The 26,089-nt window shown below is 40.0% G+C and overlaps 4 protein-coding genes across 5 annotated transcripts; 1 reads left to right on the top strand and 3 right to left on the bottom strand.

Moving 5' to 3' along the window:
* Window positions 1–3,056: 3,056 nt before the first annotated feature.
* On the bottom strand, window positions 3,057–7,368 carry rasl12 (RAS-like, family 12). 2 transcript variants are annotated; one of them, XM_080430789.1, is made up of 6 exons: window positions 7,173–7,368; window positions 6,385–6,498; window positions 5,534–5,590; window positions 5,336–5,409; window positions 4,599–4,789; window positions 3,057–4,200 (listed from the first exon to the last, which is right to left on the bottom strand). In XM_080430789.1, exons 2-6 carry the CDS (start codon window positions 6,488–6,490, stop codon window positions 3,858–3,860), a joined length of 771 nt encoding a protein of 256 aa, XP_080286915.1. In that variant the 5' UTR covers window positions 6,491–6,498; window positions 7,173–7,368; the 3' UTR covers window positions 3,057–3,857. The 2 variants fall into 2 exon arrangements, with proteins under 2 accessions (XP_080286915.1, XP_080286916.1); XM_080430790.1 differs by having other exon boundaries at window positions 6,385–6,491.
* A 2,030-nt stretch (window positions 7,369–9,398) lies between these two features.
* On the top strand, window positions 9,399–11,904 carry kbtbd13a (kelch repeat and BTB domain containing 13a). Its single transcript, XM_080430745.1, has one exon. It carries the CDS (start codon window positions 9,551–9,553, stop codon window positions 11,066–11,068), a length of 1,518 nt encoding a protein of 505 aa, XP_080286871.1. The 5' UTR covers window positions 9,399–9,550; the 3' UTR covers window positions 11,069–11,904.
* Window positions 11,905–12,595: 691 nt separating this feature from the next.
* On the bottom strand, window positions 12,596–18,127 carry ubap1lb (ubiquitin associated protein 1-like b; the record flags this gene model as incomplete). The annotated part of the gene is made up of 5 exons (XM_080433130.1): window positions 12,596–12,736; window positions 12,863–12,964; window positions 14,295–14,507; window positions 15,848–16,459; window positions 17,996–18,127. 5 exons carry the CDS (start codon window positions 18,125–18,127, stop codon window positions 12,596–12,598), a joined length of 1,200 nt encoding a protein of 399 aa, XP_080289256.1.
* A 2,597-nt stretch (window positions 18,128–20,724) lies between these two features.
* pdcd7 (programmed cell death 7) lies at window positions 20,725–25,736 on the bottom strand. The gene is made up of 6 exons (XM_080427989.1): window positions 25,513–25,736; window positions 23,888–25,083; window positions 23,491–23,629; window positions 22,220–22,450; window positions 21,550–21,637; window positions 20,725–21,187 (listed from the first exon to the last, which is right to left on the bottom strand). Exons 2-6 carry the CDS (start codon window positions 25,058–25,060, stop codon window positions 21,049–21,051), a joined length of 1,770 nt encoding a protein of 589 aa, XP_080284115.1. The 5' UTR covers window positions 25,061–25,083; window positions 25,513–25,736; the 3' UTR covers window positions 20,725–21,048.
* Between the last annotated feature and the right edge of the window lie 353 nt (window positions 25,737–26,089).

Here is a 26,089-nt window from a genome sequence, read left to right as displayed (position 1 = left end):
AGGCTCAAATGTCTTTGATTACCTCATAAATGTCCTGCTGCACTTTTAATTTAAGATGCTATGATAAGATGTACTTCTTCAATGGCATGTGGTCTTCTCCCTGTCATAGCAACCCCATGGAAGTTTGCAATGCTGGCGTTATCCTTTGCTTGCCTCCTCATTGGCTTTCTGCTGCTGGGAATGGGCTCCATGTCCAACAAGTAAGTACTCTCTGTCAGAACAAGTCACACAACATTATATTTTCATAGAAGTAATACATTTATGTTCGAGCTGGAGGATCAGGAGATCAAAATGAATATGACATTTGTTGTCAGTGTTGGGGGTTACACATTACATAACGTCGCTGTCAGGCAGAAACCAGCAATTTCCATTTTTCCTTTTTTATTGAATAATATAGAAATAAATAAATCAGTGCTAACACCCTTTACGCCTGGAGTTTTACAAATATTGAACCAATGAAAAGTATTAAAAGGCGCTTCTGACTAAACCTCCTAACTCCATTGGATCCTCAAACTGTCGGACAAACCATCTAACACCAACTTTGGAGTTAGTTGTTGTCATTGATTAGGATGACGAAGTCTCCACATTAATGGTCAAAAACCTCCAAACTGAGCTGTGTATTTGGTAAAGTGATGATAATATAAGGACACATTCAAGTATCTGACAATGTATTAAGTCACCATACCAACTTTGATGAGGCAGTGTTGTGTCGTTCTAAAACATGTTTTCTTTTTTTTCCTGAAAAGTTTATATTTTAGAGATTTTAGATAAGCAATGTGTTACATAATAACTTTCATGAGTATCAAAGTAATATATTTCTGCTGTTGGGCATAAATCAGCTATGTCCAAAATATCACCTTTTCAGGAAATGAAAAAAAAAAAAAAACACGTTTTTAGAACAACACAATACTGCCTCATCAACGTTGGTATGGTGACTTTATACATTGTCAGATGTAATGTGCCCTTATATTATCATCACTTTACCCAAATACAGCTCAAGTGGAGTTAGGAGGTTTTTGACCATTAATGTGGAATTCGGAATTCCAAAGTCAGACGGAAAAACAACTATCTCCAAAGTTGGAGTTAGGTGGCTTGACCGGCAGTTTTAGAATCCAAGGAGATTTAGTCAGAAGCGCTGTAAAGAGCCATTATGACTTGTTGTTTCTCATTTTGATGAGGTCACTGCAGGACATGGTCAAGGCCAAGGTTGCCAGGGTTACAGGGTGTTTAACCCCAGGCGCAGGTGTTGCCAGTGGCAGAGGCAAACAGCTTTTGACTGTGTCATGGGGGGCTGGTGATCTGTAAGCGTTTGACTGTTTATATATGTTTAATTGATATTGTATGCTGAAGTAACTGACAACTACTAGGCTACAGATAATAGATATAGTTTGTTTTGGATCTCAGTTATTGAGCACACATCAAGAACTTCCTCTGCAACCAGTATTACCTAAGTATATGACTTGGGCAGTACAAGCGCTTTTTAATACTTTTCATTGGTTCAATATTTGTCAAACCCACACACACACAAAGGGTGCAGCACTGATTTATAAAAATAAATAAAAAGAGTTTGGTGGTTTCTGCCCAACAGCGATAATATCATGTTAACTAAAGTGTATAATATTATTAGTTACTATGTAAAGTTATGCAATACAAATACAATCAATTAGCTATTAATTTTTCAAAAGAATATAAACTGCACCTATAGAGGGTGCTGCAGCTTTGGAGTTGTTTTGTGATATTGAAACTTAGGCTGCTAAAAAGCATTTCAATACCAATAACAATTATTGTGGCATTTTTCTCTATTTGCTGTAGTCTACCCTCTTGAGTGTTTTGGGATGTAACACAAAATATAACACATTACTGAACACATAAAGTAATATTGTAACCTCATTACTTTTAATTGAAAGTAATATGAAATAATATACTATATTGCATTTTGAAAGTAACTTCCCCAACACTGTCCCACACCAATTCTGATATACTGTATAACCAGTTCTGTATCCTATTACCTACAGGAACAGAAAGAAGATAGCAAAGTACAAGGCAGCAGCTATATTGGCTCAAAAACCAGAGGCTGAAGAACTACAGGTCATTACAGAGGTTACAGACCACAAAGAGGTCGATGCAGTCAACAGTGCTGAAGCTCAGGCCCCCAGCGCACAAGACATGGAGGTGCAGGAAAATAAGGCATCACTGGTAAACGGGGAGGCTGAGGCATTCAAACCCGGGGACATTGTGGTGACATGGAAGGACGGGAATGTGTCTAACCTCTACTCAGATTCTGCTGCAGAACTGGAGGAAGAACAGATAGAACAGAAGGTGGAGGAAGAAAAAGAGGAGGTGGAGTCAGCAGCTGAGACTGATGCACAGGTTAAAGCAGAATAAACAGGTGGCATTACGGCATGAATGAACAGATAAATACAGATTCTATGGTACTGCTTCTCTGGAAACTCCCCTCATCATGTGTGCCAACTTAAAGGAGTAGTTCACCCAAAACAAATCTTATTTTCTATTAATTACACACCCCATAAAGCCTTGAATTCATGGACATTTTTTTGTTTTTGGGTTAGGTCAATAAGACTCAATGGAGACTCTTTCAGTCTCCAACCAGAGACTCCGCTGGTCATCAAATTATTGGCTTAGGCGACAAAAACAAAAAAAGATCTAAAACAATTCAAGGCTTCATGGAGTGTGTAATTGATAGAAAATAAGTCATTTTGGGGGTGAACTACTCCTTAACTCCTCCCTAATTTATACGCCTGCAGTGTCACTCTCGGATCTGTTCATGTTTGTATGGAAGACTCCTATTCAAAGATACAGAATTGTTAACAAATAACTTCCCCCATTGTGCCAATGCTGTTTCATTTCACTTGTTCATGAAACAGTCATTTATATTTTATTGCTATTTGAGAAACACAATATTACATTAAACCATGTTGTTACAACAACACAAGTTTCACAAAATGTGCAAGAAATGAAACTTAGTTGATGTGTATTGCAATGATCTTTTGTGGTTATTCAGTTCTAGAAGACTAAAAGTATTAATGAACAGGCTTTTTAAAAGATTTGTATCCATCATTCCATATGTTCGTTTATTTTTTTTGTTAAACTGTATACAGAATCAGTATAAAAGAATGTTTAATACCCAAATGGGAATAAACTTAATATCAAGAGATCACTTGTCTGAGATTTTAATTGTGCAATAACTCATGTAGAGTACACTATCATATATTTACTGTATTTAAGAAAATGCAATATATAAAAAGTTATTGTGCATTCTAAGGTAGATGTACTGTATGTTTGTAGTTATTCTAAGAACTCAGCTTTGGTACACTTCACAGAAGTTGCAGTGCTTTTCTTTTAAATGTTGGCTTTACCTAGACACACCACGTTAAGTGTTTTAAAACTACAGTGAATATACTAATACCTGGTGATTGTAATCACTCCAGTGATAAGGGTGATGGCATACTGTATACAGTGTCCCTATAATTTACAGTATATATAGTATGGTATTGTACACTTTAGCAATGCTTTATCAAATACACTTTCAGTGTTCCTCCATCAGAGTAGTATGACTGTTTTTGTTTCGTTTGACCCATTTTTTGTCTTTACCTTTACAGTTCCATTTGTACACTTTCAGAGCTAAAATAAACACTGGATTTTACTGTGCAATCACAGTAGTTTTGGTCCAATTGTAAATACATCTAAAGGCACATCCAAACTTATTCTCAGTCTTTAATGGTGTAGTCCTCCTCGCATCCTGAAACATTTCCTGTAGTTCTTTTGTCTCCTCCTTACGGTCTCACTCAGTCTATTTTTGTTTACATTGTGTTTTGACTTTGTTGGCAAGGGACTAATCAGAAGATCTTAAAACCCTTGAGCAGTGTGAGTGTCGGGGCCCGACGTTTGCTCTGGGCCCTTGAGGACTTAACAGTGACCAGCTTGGCGGTAGTGGGGGCTGGCAGCTCCTTGTAGCATGGCGTGGTGAAGGAAGGAGCTGAGGAGATGCTGATATGGGGTTTGTCCTCGCTGATGTAGAGGGGTCGTAATGGAAGATTCCTCTCTCCTTCTCGCCTTGCCTCCCTTACTGCCTGATGGAAGATGTGCTGCACTGACAGGAAGTCCAGGCAGGCCGACACCTCATAGAACACACAGCCAAAACGAGAGGCGAGGGCCGAGCCGTCTGTCTTGCTCACTTGCCTGAAAAAACATGTGTGAATAGCCTTTCATGCGCAGTAAAAGATTGATGATGAAGAGGTTTCGCCACTTCTTCAGCACACTTTGTACAGACAGTAGTATAATTAAGTAATGGGACATCATAATAATTCATTTGAGCCAAATAGGGTCTGGATCTCTATGTGAAGCTATGGACATGTGTTGAAACGTGCACACACACACACACACACACACACACACACACACACACACACACACACACACACACACACACACACACACACACACACACACACACACACACACACACACACACACACACACACACACACACACACACACACACACACACACACACACACACACACACACACACACACACACACACACACACACACACACACACACACACACACACACACCTGTATCTCTCCATGTCCAGCTTGTTTCCCAGCAGGATGATGGGAGTTTCAGGCTGGAGAGTTCTGGTGTGAAGGGTCACTGTCTCCAGATACTGCTGGCATCCTTCAAAGCTCTGCCTGTTATCTATGCTGTAGACCACCAGGAAAACACTGGCCCAGGACAGGTACCGCTCACTGTTCACAGGACCATGCTGGGATTACAAAGCAAAGACAATGGATGGACTGACTGCAAGGATGGACCGACTGTTCTGACTGCAACTCCCCAATTCTCACGCCCAATTTTCCACCGTAATCTGAAGACTCACCTCCTCAGACTCCACCTCACCCCCTAGCACCTAGTCTCCTATAGTTTCAATGTACAGATTGTTATTTAGATACAACCCGATTGTTTAGAATGCTAAGTTCATGGTTTACCTGGTATCCTAGTTTCTTGAGACTGTTCTCTCTGCATTCTATGTATGTGATTATTTACCTTGCTTACTGTAAGTCGCTCTGGATAAGAGCATCTGCTAAATACCTAAATTGGAAATTGGAAATCGCATCCTAAAGCGGCATCCTAATGCACTGCGTCATCATCGAAAGTAGCTGACCTACAAGCTCACAACGCATCACGAATGTGATACGTTGTGAGCTTGTAACTCTGCTATTTTTGGAGTGTAAATGAGGCATTAGCCAAACGTACCGTCTTTGCCATTATGTTAATGCACTGTCTAAAAAGAATAATTTATCAATCATACCTGGTCAGCAGTGTCCATCACCTTCACCACAATTGGCTGTTGGTCCACAATCTCCTCAGATGAGTAGATATCCTCTAGATGGCAGCCGTATGAAAGCCATATAACAGCAACTTCATTACACGCTCATTGTCATGAATATCCAGTCTCTTTTTCCATAAAATCGAATTGACAATTCATCAAAGACAACAAGAATCTCACCGAGATTGGGGTCATATTCACTGATGAATCGCTTTGTAAGGAACTTTACAGTCAGTGCTGCAGAAGAAGAGAAAGGCTTCCTGTTTAGAACGCTGTCATACAGTGTCCTCAAATGCAGGGTCTCCAGAGAGGCCATGAGAAAACTACTCTCATGTAAACACTCCCAAGACATTTATCATAGGACATTTGTCATCAGATCTCTGACATAACAAATACTAAAAACATAACCAAATCTGGGATATGTATATCTAGTTCAAGGTAGGAACAGGCCTATAAAATGAATTGGAATGATATAATACCAGGTTAATGAAAGAAAAGTGGGAACCAATGGCAGGAATGTATAATCTTAATAGTCAATACAAATTAAACGGGTTGTAAATGTTTGTTTGTTTGTTTATTTGTTTTTGTTAAAAATGTGTTAAGTAGCATACATTGTCATCATAATATTTGTTAAGAGGGGTCTCCCCATCTCTCCTGCTCTTTAGTAAACAACACAAAATACATGTTCATGTTAGGATACCAATTTCTTCGGATCAGGAGAAAGAACTCATACAAGAGACAGGATAAACAAAAAACTGAAAGTAATGGAGGGGGGAGACAAATTTGGAATTTAACCAATATAAAATCTATCTCCTGATTGGATGAAATTTGTGACCCAGCTAAAAAGATATTTTCTGTTTTTAAAGTGCTGGAGAGATGGGGAGACCCTTATTATGTTTTGACATATGACATAACAAAAAAGATCTATCAGAATATAGAGCTTTAACCTTTTAAAACGTTTTGTTTTGACCAAAAATATCACTTTCAGCACCTTCAGCACCAACGTATTGCATATCACAAATAGAACCAACCTGATTTTCCTGAGCCCATCACACCTAGAATCACCACTTTGCACTCAGGCTGGATCCTCTCTGGGACTAAATGACAGGTCTTTGCTTTCCTTAACATCAGAGACATCCTATTGGCTTAGGAGACACACATCAGTTCAATTGAATTCACCACGCTTAACTTCATGTCTGCTTGGCATCTATGTTGGTTCAGTAGACCAGTGGTGTGAAGTAACTGAGTACATTTACTCAAGTACTGTACTCAAGTACAATTTTGAGGTATTTTTACTTTACTGGAGTATTTCCAATTTTCAATACTTGTACTTACTACTCCACTCCACTACATCTCAGAGTCAAATATTGTACTTTTTACTCCACTACAATTATTTAAAAAAAACTTTAGTTACTACTTAATTTGTAGATTTTTATTATAATTACAAAAAATACAGTAACCACTACCTAGCACTTCTTCAGCCCTGGCTATTTCAGCCATTTGAAAATAGCCGACCTACAAGCTCACAATCAACGCATTGTGAGCTTGTAGATCTTTCAAAACATTTGAAAACTTGTGAAATGGGACACTCTGCATAATGAGTACTTTTACTTTTGGTACTTTAAGTACATTTTGATACCAATACTTTTGTACTTTTACGAGTACATTTTTAATTCCCGGCTTTTACTTGTAACAGAGTATTTCTACATTGCAGTAGGTATTGATACTTTCACTTAAGTAAAAAATATTGAGTACCCTTTCCACCACTGAAAGTAAGATAGTAATGAATCTTCACAATGTCGACAAATGATATACGTACAGGTATGTTGAAAGGACGACACAGGTTGGCTGCCCTCAGGACGAAGTCGTGGTCGAGCTGTGAAATATATGATCCGTCAACTCATCTTATCTTAGGCTTCCGAAAATAGAACTATTACAAATCCTGCAGCCACGATCAAGTTAGTCCAGAACAGATGTTCATCATGACGATCCGAGGAGGAAGGAAACAGCTGGAGTTGTGGTGCCCTGGCAGTGACTGAAACACTGAGAGGCTGCAGAGAAACACTGGCTTCTGTTAGCCCAGTGGTTCTCAACATGTGGGTCGGGACCCCCAGGGGAGTCCTCACATGATTTTGGGGGGAGTCCCCAGATGACAGTGAAGTGACAATTTAAGGACCTTTAAGTCCTTTTTTAATACCTAAAAAAAAGAAAGAAAATAAAAAAATACTAATCTTAATTTTAATTTTAATTACATTACTGCATCAAAAGTAATGAACAAACTATATTATAAAAACTGGTCAAACGTTGGCCAAATTGTCAAATAATATAAGAAAGAGGGGAAATTGTGAAAATCGCAGTAGTACAAGCTCACAAGGGAAGGCGTTGTGAGCTTGTAGATCTGCTATTTTCACAAGTTTTATCTGTGGAACCGAGTCAAATGTAATGCCTCAACAACTCTTATACATTCAAGTGCTTAACAGGGTTTGGGGTCACGGCCTGAAAAGGTTGAGAACCACTGCGTAGGCCTAATCTACCACATGATTGATTGGCCATCTCCATTTATGGGAAGGGACATAACTACACATTTTAACTAAACCTTCATCACATCAGTGGTGGAAAAAGTAGGCCTACTCACATTTTGTGAGTATCGATACCACAATGTAGAAATACTCTGTTAAAAGTAAAAGTAAAAAAATTCAAAATTTACTTTTACTTACTAAAAAGTACAAAAGTATCGGTATCAAAATGTACTTAAAGTACCAAAAGTAGAAAGTACTCATTATGTAGAATGTCCCATTTTGCAAGTTTTCAAATGTGTTTGTATGTGTAAAAATCTTTTGAAAATAGCAGATCTACAAGTTCACAATACGTCGCATCGACGCATTGTGAGCTTGTAGATCAGCTATTTTCAAATGGCCAAAATGTATATAGGGCTGAAGTGGTTAATGTATGTTTTGTAATAATAATCCAAATCTACAAAGTAACTTAGTAACTAGTAACTAAGCTTTTCAAAAAATTGTAGTGGAGTCAAAAGTAGCTACAATATTTGTCTCTGAGATGTAGTGGAATAGAAGTAAAAGTACAGAAAATTGGAAATACTTCAGTAAAATGTACTTATTTACTGTACACCATTGCATTTTAGCTAAACCTTCATCACATTCACACGTGGCTGAGTGTAGGCTAAAAGAAACACATACTGTAGCAAATGATGGATCTTAAAAATCTCGACACCTATATTAATATCTGTGGAAAAATAGCCACCCTTTATAACTTGAGTCATATCACTCTTTAAATGCTTATTTGTATTTACTAATGCCAAATATAAATCCCTATTTAATAATTTCACAACTGTAAAATAATAATAATAAATAAAGGGAAATTAGCAGATCTACATGCTCACAACTCCCATGTTCTAGGTTCTAGCTCAATGGTCTATGTGTTGTGAGCTTGTAGAGCTTCTATTTTCACATTTTTGAAAAGCTGTGAAAACATTTTAAAATTACAAAAGGAAAAGAAAACAACATTACATTAAAAATGTTCACCTATAGCCTAAAGACAATCTTTTGGAATCATCATGGAAGCTGTGTTGCTGGTGTGGCTTCACCTTTGTTGGCACCCATGATTGGTTGGTCAGCTGCCATATAACGCCTAAAGATAAGGTTTTAGTCTGTACTGATTGGTCAACTGGTAAAAAAAAATTAAAAAAAGAATAAAAAAGAAAAGCTGATTCATCTCTGATTTAAAAAAGAAGAAGCTTGGCTGTTGAAATATTGAGAACAACCTATTGTTATAGGTCGATATTTTTAGATGTCCAAGGACAAATCCCGGTATTCTCAGCTGGGATTGCACTGGCCACAAACAAAGAGCCATAAATCATCAGCACATTAAGTGTACAATGCCTCCACCCCTGTCATATTCCATCTCCTCTTTCAGTAGTTCAACTCTGGTGTCTGCCTTGACTGCATGTCATCATAATGTACAACTGTGCTATGTATAGACCAGTCTATTCTAGTAGCTGTGAAAACAAATAGAAACAGTCGATACAGTTAAGCCTACATCTGCTCTGAACTGGCAGCATTCAAGCTGGTTGCCAGTGATGCCCGAAGAACATATTATGGATATTTCTAGGATTTAGATTTTCTTCAAGTTATTATTCATCTCTGGGTGTGTTTTGTGTGTGTGTTTGGCTGCATTGTAATGAAGATCTTTGCCTGTGAAGTGATGGAGGTGAGCAGCTGTCCGGGCTCAGAGGCTGGCAGCGAGGATCCGGAGCTCTGCAAGGCACTGAACTCACTAGAGAGGGACAGCCTGAGAGTGAAAGTGGACGATAGCATTTTTGTCGTGGATAAAACCCTCCTCAGTGAAAGCTGCGAGTACTTCCGAGCTCTTTTCCAGTCAGGAATGAAGGAGTGCCACCAAGAGGAGATCCATTTGAGGAGCGTGGGTGCCTTGGGGTTTCTTATTGTGCTCCGTGTTCTGCACGGCGAGCGGCCCATCCTGGGCAGTGACGAGATTGTGCAAGCCATCGAGTGTGCTGCTTTTCTCCAAGTCCAAGCTCTCACAAAGCACCTGATCAACAGCATCAACTCTGACAACTGTCTACTCATGCTCCACACAGCAGCCACCTACGGTGTGTGGGAGCTCTCCCACAATGCTGCTTTATTCGTCAGAGACATGTACTCCGACCTGCAAGAGCATGTTCACGCCTTACCTAGAGAGCTGGTTGAATACATCGAGTCTCTTGCTCCGAGTACCTACATGGCGGTATGTACCCATTCACCGTCCACTGAGAAGTTGAAGGACTGCCAGAGGACAGTGTATTATTTGGATGAGAACGACAGAGAGTGGAAGTCCCTTACCAATCTACCCATGAGCACTAGTACCACCATGGCAGGTGTAACTGTCCATGACAACAAACTCTACATCATTGGTGGGGTCCATGATGTCAGCAAGAAGGTAGTAGAGGGTGGCTTTTGCTATGACCCTGTAAGTAACACTTGGTCCATGATCCCCAGTCCCCAGCAACTACGTTACAATTTCACTCTGATAGGACATGAGGGCTACCTCTATGCCGTAGGAGGGGAGTATGGCAGGAAGGCCATGTCATCTGTAGAGAGGTACAGCGTATCTAAAGCAAACTGGAGCTTTACATCTCATCTCCCCTGCGCGGCAGCGTCGGTGGCCTCTGCTAAAGCCATGAACAGGATCTTTATCTGTCTCTGGAAGGCAAAGGGTGCTACAGAGATTCACGAGTACGTACCCAAAAGAGACCAGTGGGTGTTGGTCACCACACTCATTCGCCAACAAAGCTACGGCCATTGCATGGTGGCCCACAAGGACAATGTGTACGTGATGCGCAATGGACCCTGCGATGACTTCCTGATGTGTGTGATGGACTGCTACAACCTCAGCACTGGCCAGTGGACAGCTGTATCTGGCCAGTATTGCTCTCTGTTCACTGCTGTGGTGCGAGGGGACTCTGTCTTCACCCTCGACCAAATGGTGACCACAGAATACACCATAGATGACTACAAGTGGAAAACCAAGAAACAGATGAAGGGTTTTGGAAGGATTGGATCCATGTACACCTTTCTGATGCGGCTTCCCAAAGCCGCCGTCCCCCGCATGGGAAACATGGAGGCTCTGACTCACAGCCGGAACGTTGCGGACCTTTTCCACTACAGTCCCATATCCTTGAGGCAATGCTTTGACTGAATGTCTGTGAACATGTATACAAACAACCTGTTCCAGTTGGTGCTCTCCCTCTCTCTCTCTCTCCACGAGGAGAGAAAACTATCGCTGAAATAGCAAATGAGTCACTTCAGTTCGTTTTGGAAAAGTGAAACCAGATCTAGCCATCGATACTGGCAATGCAAACCAACCCATGATAACAGGTTCTCTGTGCAAAGCAGACACTGACAGACATATGCACTTTTCCTGTTTTTACAGAAAACAACACTTGTATAACAGCACGCTCCCAGGGGTATTCATTCTGGGAATCAGGGTTAGATAAGGCCAAGATGGTGTTCACTGAGAGGGAAATAAGAAAACTTGTGCATAGCTGTGTTAAGTCTCCCTGGATTGATGTGTTTTTAGATCTCATTTAAAATGGATTGTTAGATGACAAAACACTGCCTTAGGTAACGCAAATGAACATGAATTATTAATGAACCATTTAACGTTCAAACCATGTCTAGTCAGCAGGTGAGTAAAGTTTCCAATTTATCTACTGCTTGCTGCACTCGCTATTTCTCTAACATTGTGTTTGGCTTCATGCAGTAGGTGGGTATAACTATGTTCATTAGCATTGAACTGATGAACAAAAAAGTAAAAAGAAATCCTCCCTAAGCAGAGTGTATTATGTCCATCATCATAGATACACATCTTTAATATATGCCGACTCTTCCCTTTGCTCAGCTCCGATGCTAAGCTCCTGGGACACTGATAGGCTGGTAACAAACCAGTATTGTACAGCCATGTGAAAACTGGCACACATCAACAGAGAAGGCATGGCAAATATGTGCACGAATAAAGTTATGTTATGAAGAGTTGCTGAAAACACAATAAAAACACAACAATCTTTGTATTGTATGTTTAATGAATTTTAGACAATTGCTGTTGATATATGCTATATATATATATATATATATATATATATATATATATATATATATATATATATATATATATATATTTAGAGTCACAATTTATATTCTTATAAATTAGAGTTATAGGCATATTCAGGTAAAAAGTAAAAGAGTTGGCAATGCCAGCCAGCAATTGCCAGATTTCGAAAACATGTGTATACATCATTCATTCACTCACTCACTCAGTAAAAGCGTCCATCAAACACCAGGGAAACATTAAGTGACTTCACATTGAATTAACTATTAGCATATTAAACAATTTAGGTAAAAGGCTCAATAACAAAACGACTGAACCAAAACAAATATATGGGCAAATTACTGAATACAACATCTTAAGTAGATATCCTTATTTAAAAGGCCACAGTCCATACATAAATAAAACTATTAATACTGTTTAGACGTTTTACTGAAATGAATAGGATGCCGTTTCATGGAAGCATGTTGTGTGTGTGTGTGTGTGTGTGTGTGTGTGTGTGTGTGTGTGTGTGTGTGTGTGTGTGTGTGTGTGTGTGTGTGTGTGTGTGTGTGTGTGTGTGTGCGCGCGTGTGCGTGCGTGCGTGTGCGTGTGTGTGTGTGTGTGTGTGTGTGTCCACTGTCATGTTGTAGGCCTATGCATCATCAGTTCCTCCAAGGCTCTCTCACAGTGGTTGTCATGTACAAGCAGGACCTCTTTGATGGCGTTCTGCTGGAATCCCATCTCATTAAACTGCCCGAGCAGATGAAGGAACTCCTTAGCCTGATAATCAACAAGAGAAGCTCATTTCACTCTTCCTCAAGGTCTTCAAAGATTTAGCTTTTTTTTGTTTGAGCAATAAGTATAGTATTATTACACAAGCAGTGTATGTATGACAAGGAGGTTTACCTTGGTTTCACAGTTCTGGAACATCTCCAGGGCCTCCTCTACTTGAGCTTCATCGTAACCCAGCTCACAGAGATGGTCACATGCCACCATGTAACTCAGGATCTGCAGACAAAAACATATCAAACATATTTGAAAACCGCAAAAAAGGGTATTTATTCAATATAGTATAATGTAATTAAATATTCCAAAAAAAAATGACACAGAATACAATGTTTTATGGTCATGATTCACTAGGAGCCTGGGTGGCTTGGTTCCAGGCTTAAAATGATTTATATAAATATTTTCAGAAATCTCTATGGGAGAAATTAATGGGCTTTCCATCTGTAGCACCACAAAATGGCCACCAATGCTATGACCTGAAGAATATGAAGAATTTAATTAAAATAAGTACTGTATAATTTTATTTTACCATACTAATACTTTGTTCATTATCTCAATGTAGTAAATTCAATTATTTAAAAAATGTAGCCAACATGTTGCATGTCTCCACTCCACACACCATTCCATAATTACCCTCCATGCAGCATGCTGTCTATGTGTCTGTGAACAAAATAACTCAAGAATGATGGGGCAGATATTCATGTTACTTGGTGGCAATGATTAGCTGACTTGCGCGAAGAGATTATCATCTTCTGGGTTGAAAAGGTCAAAGATCAAGGTTACAGTCAAGGTCAAGGTCAAAATGACGTGATCGGTTATAATATCTCATTATAATAGGGGGCATTTGCTTACCCCTACCAACCTTCTACCCTGGTTCCATTATGAACCTTATATATACTGGTCTTTGATTGTTTCGGACTCTTGGGAGGAGTGACGTCGGCACAGAGAAACACCTAATACAGAGCAGGCTGTGGAAACTCTGAAGATCTGGTATCTATTTTTGCAATGCTGCTGTGGTGTGGGTTTTTTCCCCCTTCTCACGGGGCAACAGCATCAGATATATTGAGAGCTGAAACCAGATGTTCCATCAGTACATCGCCATGCCAACAGTGAGGTAGAGACCGTCTGCTTCAAGTTAGGAAAGGTGCAAGAAAAAAAAAAAGATTTGGCAGACTGTTGCAAGAATTACATGAGTTCAATTCTATTAGTTGTATGGGGTCACTGCACAAAAATGTTGGCCCTGTCGGAAATTACACAAACGTTGGGCTTTTGGTCCGAGTCAGTGATGGATTGCTGCGATTACATCTTTGAACTTAGTGTACCATTACTATACAAAGGAATAAGATGTCAGACTTTGTTAGTTCTGAATGGGATAACAGAAGAACCAGGAGATAAGAAAGACATTTTGAAGTTTGAACCTGTCTGCAGTCTATTACCACACCAGAGGATTACAGATCTGCTCTCTTGATTCAGAGAAGGTCACTAATAAGTGAATGTGTGAGCTGAGACCAAAGAGACGTTGTGGACAATGCTGTATGTATTTTTAACTGACCTGTTCTGGGGATTGCTGCCCTGTCTTCTGAAGGGCAATGATGGCCGCACGGAGGGGGTACCCTCTATCTGTGATGGCCCTCAACAGCTCTCTTTCCTCTGGGCTCAAAGCAGAGAGCAGTTCCACTGTCGAGTCCAGCATTGGTGTGTGGGAACCCAGGGGTCGTGAGGTCACAGATGGAGGGGGAGGCAAGCATGAATATGGGCTGAGAGACTGTACGGAAAGAAGAGGCCGAAGTCAGCAAATGTCCCTTGTGTATGTATGATTGCGTGTGTAGATTTGTCTTTGCATGTTTGAGAATGTACAGTATAAAGAGAGAGGAAGATAAACAGTAGAGGAGGGTTGTAGAAAGAAATGCAAAGAGAGATGGACAACCCCATGCTGAGAATAGTACGGAAACTAAATATGACTTTGATGCCCAGAGACTGAAACCCTGGCTGACAGTGTGAACATACCAAATGGAATGACATTCATGGCGTATTGCACCTCCAGATGATTAACCTTGAGATGCAGCTTTGCTGAGAAAGACAATTTCAGAGTACTTCCACTTGCTAATCCTGATGAACTTGTAGTATCTTGGCCAGATTCCAGGGCCAGACTCTACGCTAGCTAAGTTTAGACTGCACAATCCCCAGAAACATTTTAGAAATGTGCAGTGAAAGGGGGGGAAAAAAGCTTTGATAGTTAGGATAACTTTTCTCCTCTATTTGAAAAATAGGGGATCTTCAACCATCTTCAACCAAAACACACAATAAATTAAAACAATGCCTCAAATAACAACATGGAATTGAATTACTGAGCAACAAAATCTATGGGAACTTGATCACATGAGGGTTCAGCTAGGAGATGTATGAGGTTACAAGCTCACACACGTTTTGAGCTTGTAGATCGGCTATTTTCTAAAAGTGGTTAATGTATCAGTTAGTGTGTTTTATATCAATAATCTAAATCTGCAAAGTCACTAGTAACTAAAGTTTTTTTTTTATTAAATGTGTGTAGTAAAAAGTACAATATTTGCCTCTGAGAGGTAGTGGAGTAGAAGTATTGAACATTTTAAGTAAGTAACTAACTCAAGTAAAAATTGTCCTGAAGTACAATACTTGAATAAATGTAATTAGTTACTTTCCATCACTGCTTTTGGTGATTAAAATACCTTGCTTGTCTTTACCAGACCTATGTATAGAGCTACAGTACTTATAGTAAGGTCATCCCTCCTTCCCACTAAGAATAAGTGCTCTGGGCTTCAGGCTGGAAAATATCCCGCCTTTGGGAACCAGCCTTTGATTATTTATCCCAAGAGAAAAGGACATTTTTATAGCTAACATATTTCCAGCCATTCCAATAAACACAGCTCAGTTTAGCCTAAATAGTTTGTACTAAATCTTATTTAAAAGAAATAGCCAAAATATAGTTCTTCATTTTCTTTTGTGTGATTAGGCCTACAATCGACTCTAAATAATGACATTGTTATTAGAGAAACTGTTGGTCTTGATATAAAATTCATGAATAATTTTTATGAGGTTTCTCAGGAGGCTTCATCCCTTACCACTTACCAGCTTGTTGTGTTTAATGTCAGGGACCATGTCGACAGTGTTGGCCCTAGTGTTGGGAGGTCTGTGTTTGTGGGACGTGGGAGCCTGCATAGGTTCTGCACGGCTGGTCTTCTTCTGGGTGTCTTCACTAGAAGCCTCCAACCCTGAGAGGGAACACTGACGTAGGTTCTTCCTGCGTTGATGTGGGAGGCTGCTCAGACAAGTGGGTGGGTTTAGCAGGTTCGGGGTGAAGGCTTTCTGTGCTTTTCTTGGGCCTCGCTGACATAAAGTGGGCACAGGGCCTCCACCCAAAGAGGCTTTCACTGGTAAAAATGTTTTTGTTTTCTCTGCAGGGCTGTCTCCTTCATCGTCTGTGTCCGAGATGGTGAAGTTCACGCCAGTGCGCAGGTCTTTCAGGTTGAGACTATGGGATCTCTGTCGAGGGTTGGGCTCCCAGAAGTCTGAATCGTGTCGGCTGGCCAAGCGGCTCTGTTGGGGGCTACTAAACATCATCCAGTAGGGTGGGCAGGATGGCAGTAATTCTGATGGAGAGAGCGGAACAGGAGGCTTAGGCTGGCTGGGGTAGCCACCTTGGAGCCCCGTCAGCACCCACTTCTCCAGACTGAACTCATACTGTACCACAAACATCAAACAAATTATGTGTTAGTACATTTCTTCACTCCATTTCTTCCTCAGCTAATAATAAACTACTTAAACCCTATATACTTCATTGTATAAGCCTCCTTTTAACCCTTCTACCTCTTCCCCCATTTTTGCCAAATGTTCGCCTATTATGACATGCCCAGGCCAGAATAGGGACACTAGGGTTCATGTGGTTAACTTTTCCTTCCTCAACTAATCATTTGCCTCCTTCCTCTTCATTTCTTATCCCCCATTCCTTGATTGATCCTACAAAGCCTTATTTATGAAGTGGAGAACCATAAAAAGGTTATAATTGGGTGGGTTGGAGGAAAAAAGGATGCTCTGACGAAGACTCAATGCCAAAAGACGTTGGTATGTTTTTACTTGTCTGTAAATTAAACACTTCAAAAAGGACAAAGAGATTAGGTGAGTTTTACTTTCTTTTGCCTGTTCTTGGAGCGCTGCCTTTTTCTTCTGAGGATCTCTCTATATGGGTTATAATTGTGTCTTTGCGTATTTCTTATGACTATATGAGGCAAAATTCTAGTGTAGTGTCTCAAGACTCTTGGCTATAGTTTGACAACATTAGCAAGTAAGACAGTTTTTTTCTTTTTGTTTCTAATAAGTCATAAGCAATCCATGTCCAAATATACAGAGGAATGAGTCTGGGCAGTCGCTGAGGAGATCAGAGTTGATTGTTATGATAATCTTAATTACAATCAGACGAGAGAGGTACATTCCAGGATGTTTCACATGCCTCCTTGTAGTCGTTTGATACATTTGATGTAGAAAGAATAGCAAGCAGACATTGACACCTTATTTGTTATGAGTTACAGTAAATGTCAACATATCACGGTCATACTTCATTTCTACAGCATTGTGTAATGCATTTTGAAGGTGGCACAGCAGTGATTAAAGGGAGAGTGTGTGTTGGGTAAACAACAGTGAAATTAGTCTTCTTCTCTATCTTGTCTTTTTTAGTCTTGTTCACTCTATGGCGAGCTGCAGGATAGGGTGAGCTCCTTCAGCCAGAGGCTCACTCTCCCCCCGAACATGCACACTGAGCGGTACAGACTCTCATTCATGCCAACTGCCATCAGACTCTACAATGCTTAAGAACTCTCCCTAAATGCATGTGGTCGACCCTGGTCTATGTTGTGTCCATCTGGTTTGTTGTGTTTTGTTTGTCTGTTGTTAAATTATGTATTGTTACACTGTGCTGCTGTGACACCATCATTTCCCCTTGGGGATTAATAAAGTATTTCTCATCTCATCTCATCTCATCGTTCCTACTTCCTCCACAGTAAAGTCCTGTGTAACTCCAAGAGTGTACAAAGGTAACCAAATGGACTCTCTCTTGGTTACATTTGTACAGTCTCAGACAGACACAGACACACACACACACACACACACACACACACACACACACACACACACACACACACACACACACACACACACACACACACACACACACACACACACACACACACACACACACACACACACACACACACACACACACACCTCTGTTTCTTGCAGCATGGTGAGGTAGTCAGGGACTGTAACATCTGGGGCAGTAATCAGTTTCACTTCTTCCTTGGCTTCTTGTAAATTCCCCAAAGGCATCCTCATAGGGACACAGTCCACATCACTCATTTCACTGCTATAGACAGAGAGGAAGGTAGACAGATTGGGGGTAGTTTGAATAAATAATCTGAGTAAATAAACGGTCTGATATTTTACAATTTAATTAGCATGATAAATGCCACATACAGGGTAGACACTACTGTATTACAGATTTCTAGTTACTTGGTGTGCTTCTTGCTCCTGATACTATGTTAAAACAAATTAAAAAGCCTTCAGACAACCAGACACGAAAGGCAAATATCCACCTAAATTCCCAGAAGGCCTACCCTCTTATACACTTAACCAATATAGAAACAACAATGTTTCTATATTGGTTAAGTGTATTAAACAACTAGAGGGCCAACAGATCTGTCTGCAGGTGGAGGATAAGGGATTATGACACCATGTTTGTTTAGCAGCCAACCTGGTGCCCTTTCCTTATTGGTATCACAAAACATTCAAAACACGCACGCACACACACACACGCGCACACGCACACACGCACACGCGCACACACACACACACACACACACACACACACACACAGAGTAGCTGTTGTGCATATCAGTGGATCCAAACATACATAAGTCTCTGCTTTAAGTCCTCACGTGTGTCTGAGAGTAAACCTCAAGGTAGACAGAAGGTATTATGACGAGGAACATGAATCACTGCTGAGCCTCTTCCATCACCACTGCCCTGGGAAAACTAATCAGGTACTTGCTCCAGAATGGCTTCTCCCATAACACAAGCACACAAACTTCCAAAAAGCCATATGCTTCCATAAGATCATTAAATGGTTTCAAGAACAAGAGTATCATAAAGTACTGGTATGGCGAATAACAGCTTGTTAAAATAAAATACATGCAACTAAGCGTACATATAGTTAGATACTTCAGTTTTCACATAATCTAATTCAAGGCCAGAATATTTTGTGTGATGACAATACAGAAAAACTGCTGTCTACCAACGCAGACCACAAGCAATTTGTCGCTAAAAGGCTTGTGTATAACATAAAAAGGAAAAGCCTGGAGCACACAGAAATGGCAGTCTGGCGCCAAATGGGCTAGCAGTTCCAATGTACACAAGTTACTCTGAAGAAGTTGGCAGTTTTACAGCTATTAAACGTTTTTAACATGATCAGTGTGCTCCAGGTTTTTTCCTTTTGATGCTGACTGTTCCGTGTCTGAGTCACCGACTTTCATCCTTAAAGTGGGATTTTATGTGTGAACTAATATATTATTTATCAATAAATTACTTTATAATAATAGATTAGATAGGAATAGATTGCTGGTCTAGGGACAAGCAGCCTATAGAGAATATCAGGATTCTTTTCTATAGCTAATTAAGTATATTTTGTTCCAGAACAACATATATTTAATTAATTTGAAATAAGTGTGTGATTATTTGACTGTGAAAAGGACATTTAGGTAAAGTCATCAAGAGTACTTTTAGGAACAAAATGTAATATAAAAAAAATTTAATACACTGTAGTGTGTAGACATTTATTTATTTTATTTTGAATGATGTGAAATGACAGTACAAAACTTACAACACAATCTTATCTTTATATTTTCTATAGAGAAGAACCATTGAATGCCATCTATGAAAGCAATAAAGTTCCATACCTGTTTCCTTCGACCATCCTCTTTTCCTATACTTATGTTCTCTGGTATCTTCTTAGGGTGTGTGTCTGTATCGAGACGTCTGAGACTTACTGAAGCTACGAAGACTAATGGTAGAATCAGAAGATGCACCTGATGCACTTAATCCCCCTGAACCAATAAACCACTGACATAACCTACTGACCTCAAAGCGATATACGTACGTGGCTGTCCACACACACCTTTACTGGAGGAGGGGCCCACAATAAGACATTACACACACTCAAAATGTGCAGGTGTGGTCTGAACTGTATAGTAAAAGTTTGTATTGGAATTGAGGCCAAATGTGTTAATAGCTTATAAAATAAATGTAATGTTAGTTTAAAAAAATACTTTTTTTAAATCAGGTGCTTTACTGTTACACAATCTTAAAAGATCTTGAGAGAGGCACATTTGTGGTGATTTCCAAATGTAAACATAAGTCATATCAGGCTTGTGTTGTACCAGACACAGTGACATCAGTAAGTACAGTCTGCTAAGACTTCCATAAGACACTCTGGATACATTTGCAGTAGTAATGGCAGGCAGACCAGATTTCTTTAAGATTTCCTAAACCAAGTAACACTCACCAATTGTGTAGTGTTCTATCCAGCAGTAACCAGTTAGGCAGTTAGGCTGATTATTAATCATTTGACCCAGCAATTCTGTCTTGATGTTTCCAGAGAGCTGCGTAAAACGAATTAGTTTATAATACCTATTTTTACACAATACTTTCTTTCAACTTAGGCCATTATCAATAAATTACTTTAATGATAATAGATTGCTGGTCTAGGGACAAGCAGCCTATAGAGAATATCAGGATTCTTTTCTATAGCTAATTAAGTATATTTGTTTCCATATATTTGTTGCCATTGCAACTTAAACTCCTCTCAACCTGTTTCTGTTTTGAGTGCAGAAATCTAATTGAGTGTCACCTTAACTCTGATATAATGTACGCAAAGTTATTTTTAAAGAAAGTTACTTTATTTTTTTCATTTGTAGAGGACAGGCATCATAGCCTAAGATTGTCATCCCAACAGAAAAATCCCAGACATAAAAAACTACAACAAAAAATGTAAATGACAAAGTGTGATCTCCAGCAACAATCAAAGGGGAATCTATGAAAAAAGGCATTACCCAACCAGTCCAGAGGGCTAGTTGAGTTGGGCATGAGTCATGTGTCAAACTGAACATTAGGGGGAAATGTGTGAGATCCTTTATGCCTTGTCCAGCAGGATATTGTTAGCAGTAGCACATTCTCTCAGTTATCACAACAGTCAAAGACACATCACAGCCTCTATCTGAATAGAGTCAATAAGGCTGACTATTGGCATTGTCTAGGGCTGAAGCCCAGGCCTTGTCTGATGGAGCCTCAGGCAAGACCCATCCCTGGGGAATGGCTGTACCGTCAGGGTGGTCCACAGGAACCAGGAAAACATCCCACTCTCTCCTGGTAGGAATGAGACCAGTGTAATTTGTAAGCAGTATTAACAGAAATGTGAACATTTCATTTTTTTTTTTTTTCAAACTTGATACACAAATTAAAATGTATCAATTGGAAGAGGAACAGTAACTATTATGCCAACAAAGACTTAATGAATAATAAAACCTAAGAATATTAACTAAGCACAATAGTCACTACTAGTCATTAGTGACTAAAATAACTTTCACGGTTATTAGTGGCTCCTGAATTGGCAGCCTCACCAGAGCCACAACCAATTATTATTATTATTATAGGAATTAGTAGTAGTAGTTGTAACGTGTAGTAGTGATGTAAAGGATTAAGCAGGAGAGTGAATATATATACTGTACCTTATCTGCACCAAAGCTGGTAGTGAGTGCTCTGCCTGTGTATAATATTCTCTGAAAGGCTGCAGAAGGTGATCAGCGGGCATCTCATCTAAAAGATCATATGAAAAACAAATAGAGGGAAAATATGTATCTGAATCTGACACACATTTCTATATCCAAAACAATACAAGTAGGTACAAAAACATAATTCCATTGTATTATCTATATCTATCATTGTCTCCGCCAGCCGAAGGCATGGCAGAGACTCTGTCCGTCCGTCCGTCCGTCCGCCTGCCCTCAAATCATGAACGCAGCGTCCGATTGCTGTGTAACTTTGCACACACATTCCCACTAGGCAGAGGAAAAAATGGCACCCTTTACACATTGTTTGATTATAGTACCACCAGCAGGCCAAAAAAAAAATTTCTTCAGATTTTGTCCAAACATCACGCAAATTGCAATAATTTCATCAACATTAATCCCTCAACTTCTACAGATTCCACTCACCTCTATAATGACTGAATTCCAAACATGGCTGGCCCACAATAACCTACCTGACCTGGCAGAGACCTGTGCGCCGAGGAACACTTTTTCTAGTCTAACTATAATATCGTTGATTACATAGTTATATTAAACTGAGACTATGAAGTGAATCCATGACGGAGTCCAATGCCAGTGGCTACCAAATTACCTCCAAACAGCAGGGCCTCTATCTCCCGTTTTTTCTGTAGCTGTCGGTCTCTCTCCTTCTTCAGGCGTTTCTCCAAGTCTTTTTTACGCTCCTCTTCTTGCTCTCCTTCTAGCATGACCCGGAGTGTGTTCTCTTCTGCCCCGTAAACAGCCGTCCTCTTCCTGATCAGAGCTCTCAGTTGCTCTAGCTGTTTGTCAAACACCTGATCGGCCTCCTGCTCTGGGAAGATACCTGCAAAGACACACAAGACCAAACATGAAAGACAAACACCACCACAGTAACAGACTATTTTGTGAAACGATTGAGGTGTCTCATAGGCTACGCCCGAGGCTCAAGGCTCAGGAGTTTTTCCTTGCGGCTGTGAGAGCCCTGAACAAGGACAAGGACAAAAACAAACAATTTAAACAAAATAAAACAACAACTGCATTCAATCTGTACAAATCCAGTGTAGGTGCTCAAAATGTTACTTGCACAAATGTATATATATACATATATAAGTGAAATGGATGTATGCATGTTCTGTCTTCTGTGCATATCGTTTCTAAAGATCCTCCCCCTCCTTATTCTGCACATTGCTGCTAAAGTGAGTTTTTATCCATTTATCATACTGTACAGTAGGTAGAGTTAAAGAGCAACATGTTTATTTATTATAAATATAATACATTAATCATATTCAGAAAATAATATCTATTCTATAATCTTTTTTGGGGCTGTTTTTGCTTTATTTACATGTTTAGAATAGTAGAGCATCAGGAAAGTCAGGGAAGGGAGTTGGAAGGACATGCAATACAGGTCTATTTTAACAAGTGATTCATAGTCTTACTTTACCATGGTTACATGTTGTTGTTGTTTTTTTTGCTGTTACAAAACATTTTTACGATTTAATTGATTAAAAAAATATCGATTATTAATTTGATTTTTTTTAACGATTTGGGGGGAAATAAATACATTTAGTTTCCGTGCTGTGGAAACTAAATGTATTTATTTCCCCCCAAATCGATTTCTTTTTAATTAAAATTGATAATCGTATTTTTTTGCTATTTTCACATGTGCGACACTCTTTTATGATGAAGTATAGAATAGGGCTGTGGTTAATCAGCCTAATCTATTTAGTTGATTATAAAAATTTTCAGAATCATTGATGTATAATAATAAAACAAATTATCAAAGAAAATGCACTTTTCGATTATTCAATTAATCGAAAAAGTTATCAATAGAATAATGGCTAAGAAAATAATAGATAGCTGCAGCCCCAACAGCCTCATTCTCACCTTTCCTGGATGCAGCCTCCTTCCTCAGTTTGCGTAGTTTCTCCAGAGACCTGAGGATATCCAGCATTCTCTTCACATCTGCTTGTTTCTTCAGCACTTCAGAGAGGACAGAATCTGCGGCCAGCTTCAGTTCCTGTTCCTGTTTGACAGAAGTGATGTATATTGTTAGATTCAAGCACAAAACTTCAATGCAGCCTGATCTCTGTCATCCAATACAGCTAGGATTTCGCCAAACTGTTGCATAGAATAGATCATGCAGTGTACTGTACTATGTAGAGTCAGACTGTATGCAAAGTTTCATCATGGTGTGTTTGTGGTGCCATCTACTGATGAAAAGATGTAACATACTGCACAATGGAAAATAAATTCCTTTTAATGTTGTGCCTCATTCACTTACCCTCTTCTTCTCCTCTACTTCCAGAATCTTCTTCAGCCTCCATTTATCTATTGCTGCCTCCTTTTCTGCAATCCGTTCCTCCTCCATCTGTTTTTCTTCTATTCGTTTTAGTTTTTTCCTCCGCTGCCAGGCTCTCTTCTTAGCGATACGGGACAGTTTATTTTTCAATCCATCTAAACATTCAGGGTCATTAACGACTTTCATTTTGTCCTGCAGCTCTCCTTTCAATTTGAGAGCCATTGCGTAAGAGTCTGCCCAAACGCTCTCATTCTCCAAGTTGTGTTTCAGTGTTTCACATGCAAGTGACAGCTTTGAGACAAGTTCAACAGCACCATAGAGTGTGTTCTGTATAAAAGGAACAGATATCTTGGCGCGCGGTTGCTCCGAGTCTGGAATGCTGAAGGTTCTTCCTCTGTTTTGCAAGAAACGCTTGACCCACTGTTCGTCCTGTCTCCTCTGAACAGCTTCTTCGTCCAGAGGCTGTGCTTCTGCTGCCTTAACAAAACTCTGGTTATGGTCTTGACTCCAAGCAGGAAAGGATGGGTTGTCTAGGAGAGGTCCTCTCTCAGCAGGCAAATCTCGGTGAGCATGTTGCCTCAGAGAGTTGCTGTTCGGTTGATACTCACTCTGACCACTTTGTGGTCCAAAGCTGCAGTTTTCCGTTGAATGTTGATCAAATCTTTGGCTATTTGAAGCCCCCGGGTTATTATGTACATCCTGAAACCATGCATTGGATGGGGGGCCAGCCTGTGGCCTGAGGTCTGAGCATGGATGCAGATCTCCTTGATGGAGAGATCTCTGACCTGGGTTCAGCATGGTGGGGGGGAACGGGCCAGGTGGTGGACAGTTGAATGAAGGCGGTGGTATGGAGGGATCGAATCCGCCATAGCCGTGTCCCATGTGAGGTGGGCCACCATAGCCCTCTAATCTGGGTGGTGCTGGTGGGAAGGGCGGTCTGAATCCATAAGGTTGACCGCCATACACTGGACCAGAGGGTGGGGATGGAGCTGTCCACTCATTACTAGGATGATGCTGTGGGGATGGAGCTGTCCACTCATTACTAGGATGATGCTGTGGGGATGGAGCTGTCCACTCATTGCTAGGATGATGCTGCTGCGACGGATCTGGAGCCGGCGGCCAAAATCCAGTGTTACTTGAAGTGTTGCTTTGCATGTTACTTACAGTGTTGCCAGATTCTGCGAAAGAAATAAGCAACCAGGTCTATGAAAACAAGCCCAAAAGAAGCGACTAGGCTACGGCTATTTGAAAATAGCTCGTACGAGCTTGTTGATATGCCATTTCCAAAAATAAGAAAATGATAATCTTTGGGGGGAAAAAAGAAAGTAATTTTGGAACATTTTGGAAACATTTTAACACAAATCCCTGGCACAAAACATTTTCAGATGGAGGGGTCTGTGGACAAATACATATTAGTATGGGGGTCTTGCCATGAAAGCCATTTAAACAAAATTTAAGAAGCAAGCCCCAAATAAGCAACCACACTGTAGAAACAAACCAAAAAAAACGCAACCCGCAACTACCAATTTTAACAAGCAACTTTACAGGAAAAACAAGCCTAAAGTGGCTTATAATAAGCCGACATGGCAACGCTGCATGTTACTTACTGTAGATAAAGACCTTGTTGTGGGGTGACTACACCGGCGGAGAGATCACTAAAGAGGTTGCTGCTACTTTTCCCCTAAAGTAATTTGGAATGTCTCGTTGTTTTCTAAAAACGCACATGTTAATGGCATGTTGTTTATTTTCCACGAAAGCAAATATAAGCAACAATTTGGTGGAAATTGTTCAAATGACGCGCTTGGTTATTAATGCATGTTTACATCTTTCTACAAGGAGACGCCATGTTATCGTGTCGTCACTACCGCCGGAAATACGTTTACTGATTCTTCTTCTTCTTGGGGTTTAACCCAGCGTGATCTAATATGAGAGTGACGACACTAGCGTTGACTCCCAGTGTAAGAATAGAATGCGGAAATGCTCGTTCTATCTCAATAGTATATTTAGTTCCAATGTTTGCGTGTCATAACTCTCTCTCTATGGGTCTGGTTTAACCTCTATGGGTTTAGTTCATAGAGTTAAAAATAATAGAGAGGGCACCGGATATTGCCTCCCATCCACTTGCATTGAGTTGCTCACCCAGCGCATGGGCCGAAATCACCCCTTCTTCCGGGTTCAGGGTTG

Source organism: Gymnoscopelus braueri (genome assembly GCF_963280865.1).
Source record: "Gymnoscopelus braueri genome assembly, chromosome: 1".
Taxonomy (NCBI): domain Eukaryota; kingdom Metazoa; phylum Chordata; class Actinopteri; order Myctophiformes; family Myctophidae; genus Gymnoscopelus; species Gymnoscopelus braueri.
Note: the sequence above shows the minus strand (reverse complement) of the source record. Positions and strands in the feature narration are given on the sequence as shown.

What these genes read in the sequence shown, in the direction of transcription:
- rasl12 (XM_080430789.1), bottom strand. Translation starts at nt 6,490, where the DNA reads ATGTCTCTGATGTTAAGGAAAGCAAAGACCTGTCATTTAGTCCCAGAG. An exon ending in TGATGGACACTGCTGACCAG is followed by an intron (nt 4,790 to 5,335) that starts GTATGATTGATA and finishes TTGTAATCCCAG; the next exon opens with CATGGTCCTGTGAACAGTGA. An exon ending in CTGGACATGGAGAGATACAG is followed by an intron (nt 4,201 to 4,598) that starts GTGTGTGTGTGT and finishes ATGTTTTTTCAG; the next exon opens with GCAAGTGAGCAAGACAGACG.
- kbtbd13a (XM_080430745.1), top strand. Translation starts at nt 9,551, where the DNA reads ATGAAGATCTTTGCCTGTGAAGTGATGGAGGTGAGCAGCTGTCCGGGC.
- pdcd7 (XM_080427989.1), bottom strand. Translation starts at nt 25,060, where the DNA reads ATGCAAAGCAACACTTCAAGTAACACTGGATTTTGGCCGCCGGCTCCA. An exon ending in GGAGGCTGCATCCAGGAAAG is followed by an intron (nt 22,451 to 23,490) that starts GTGAGAATGAGG and finishes GTGTCTTTGCAG; the next exon opens with GTATCTTCCCAGAGCAGGAG. An exon ending in CCAGCTTTGGTGCAGATAAG is followed by an intron (nt 21,188 to 21,549) that starts GTACAGTATATA and finishes CATTCCTACCAG; the next exon opens with GAGAGAGTGGGATGTTTTCC.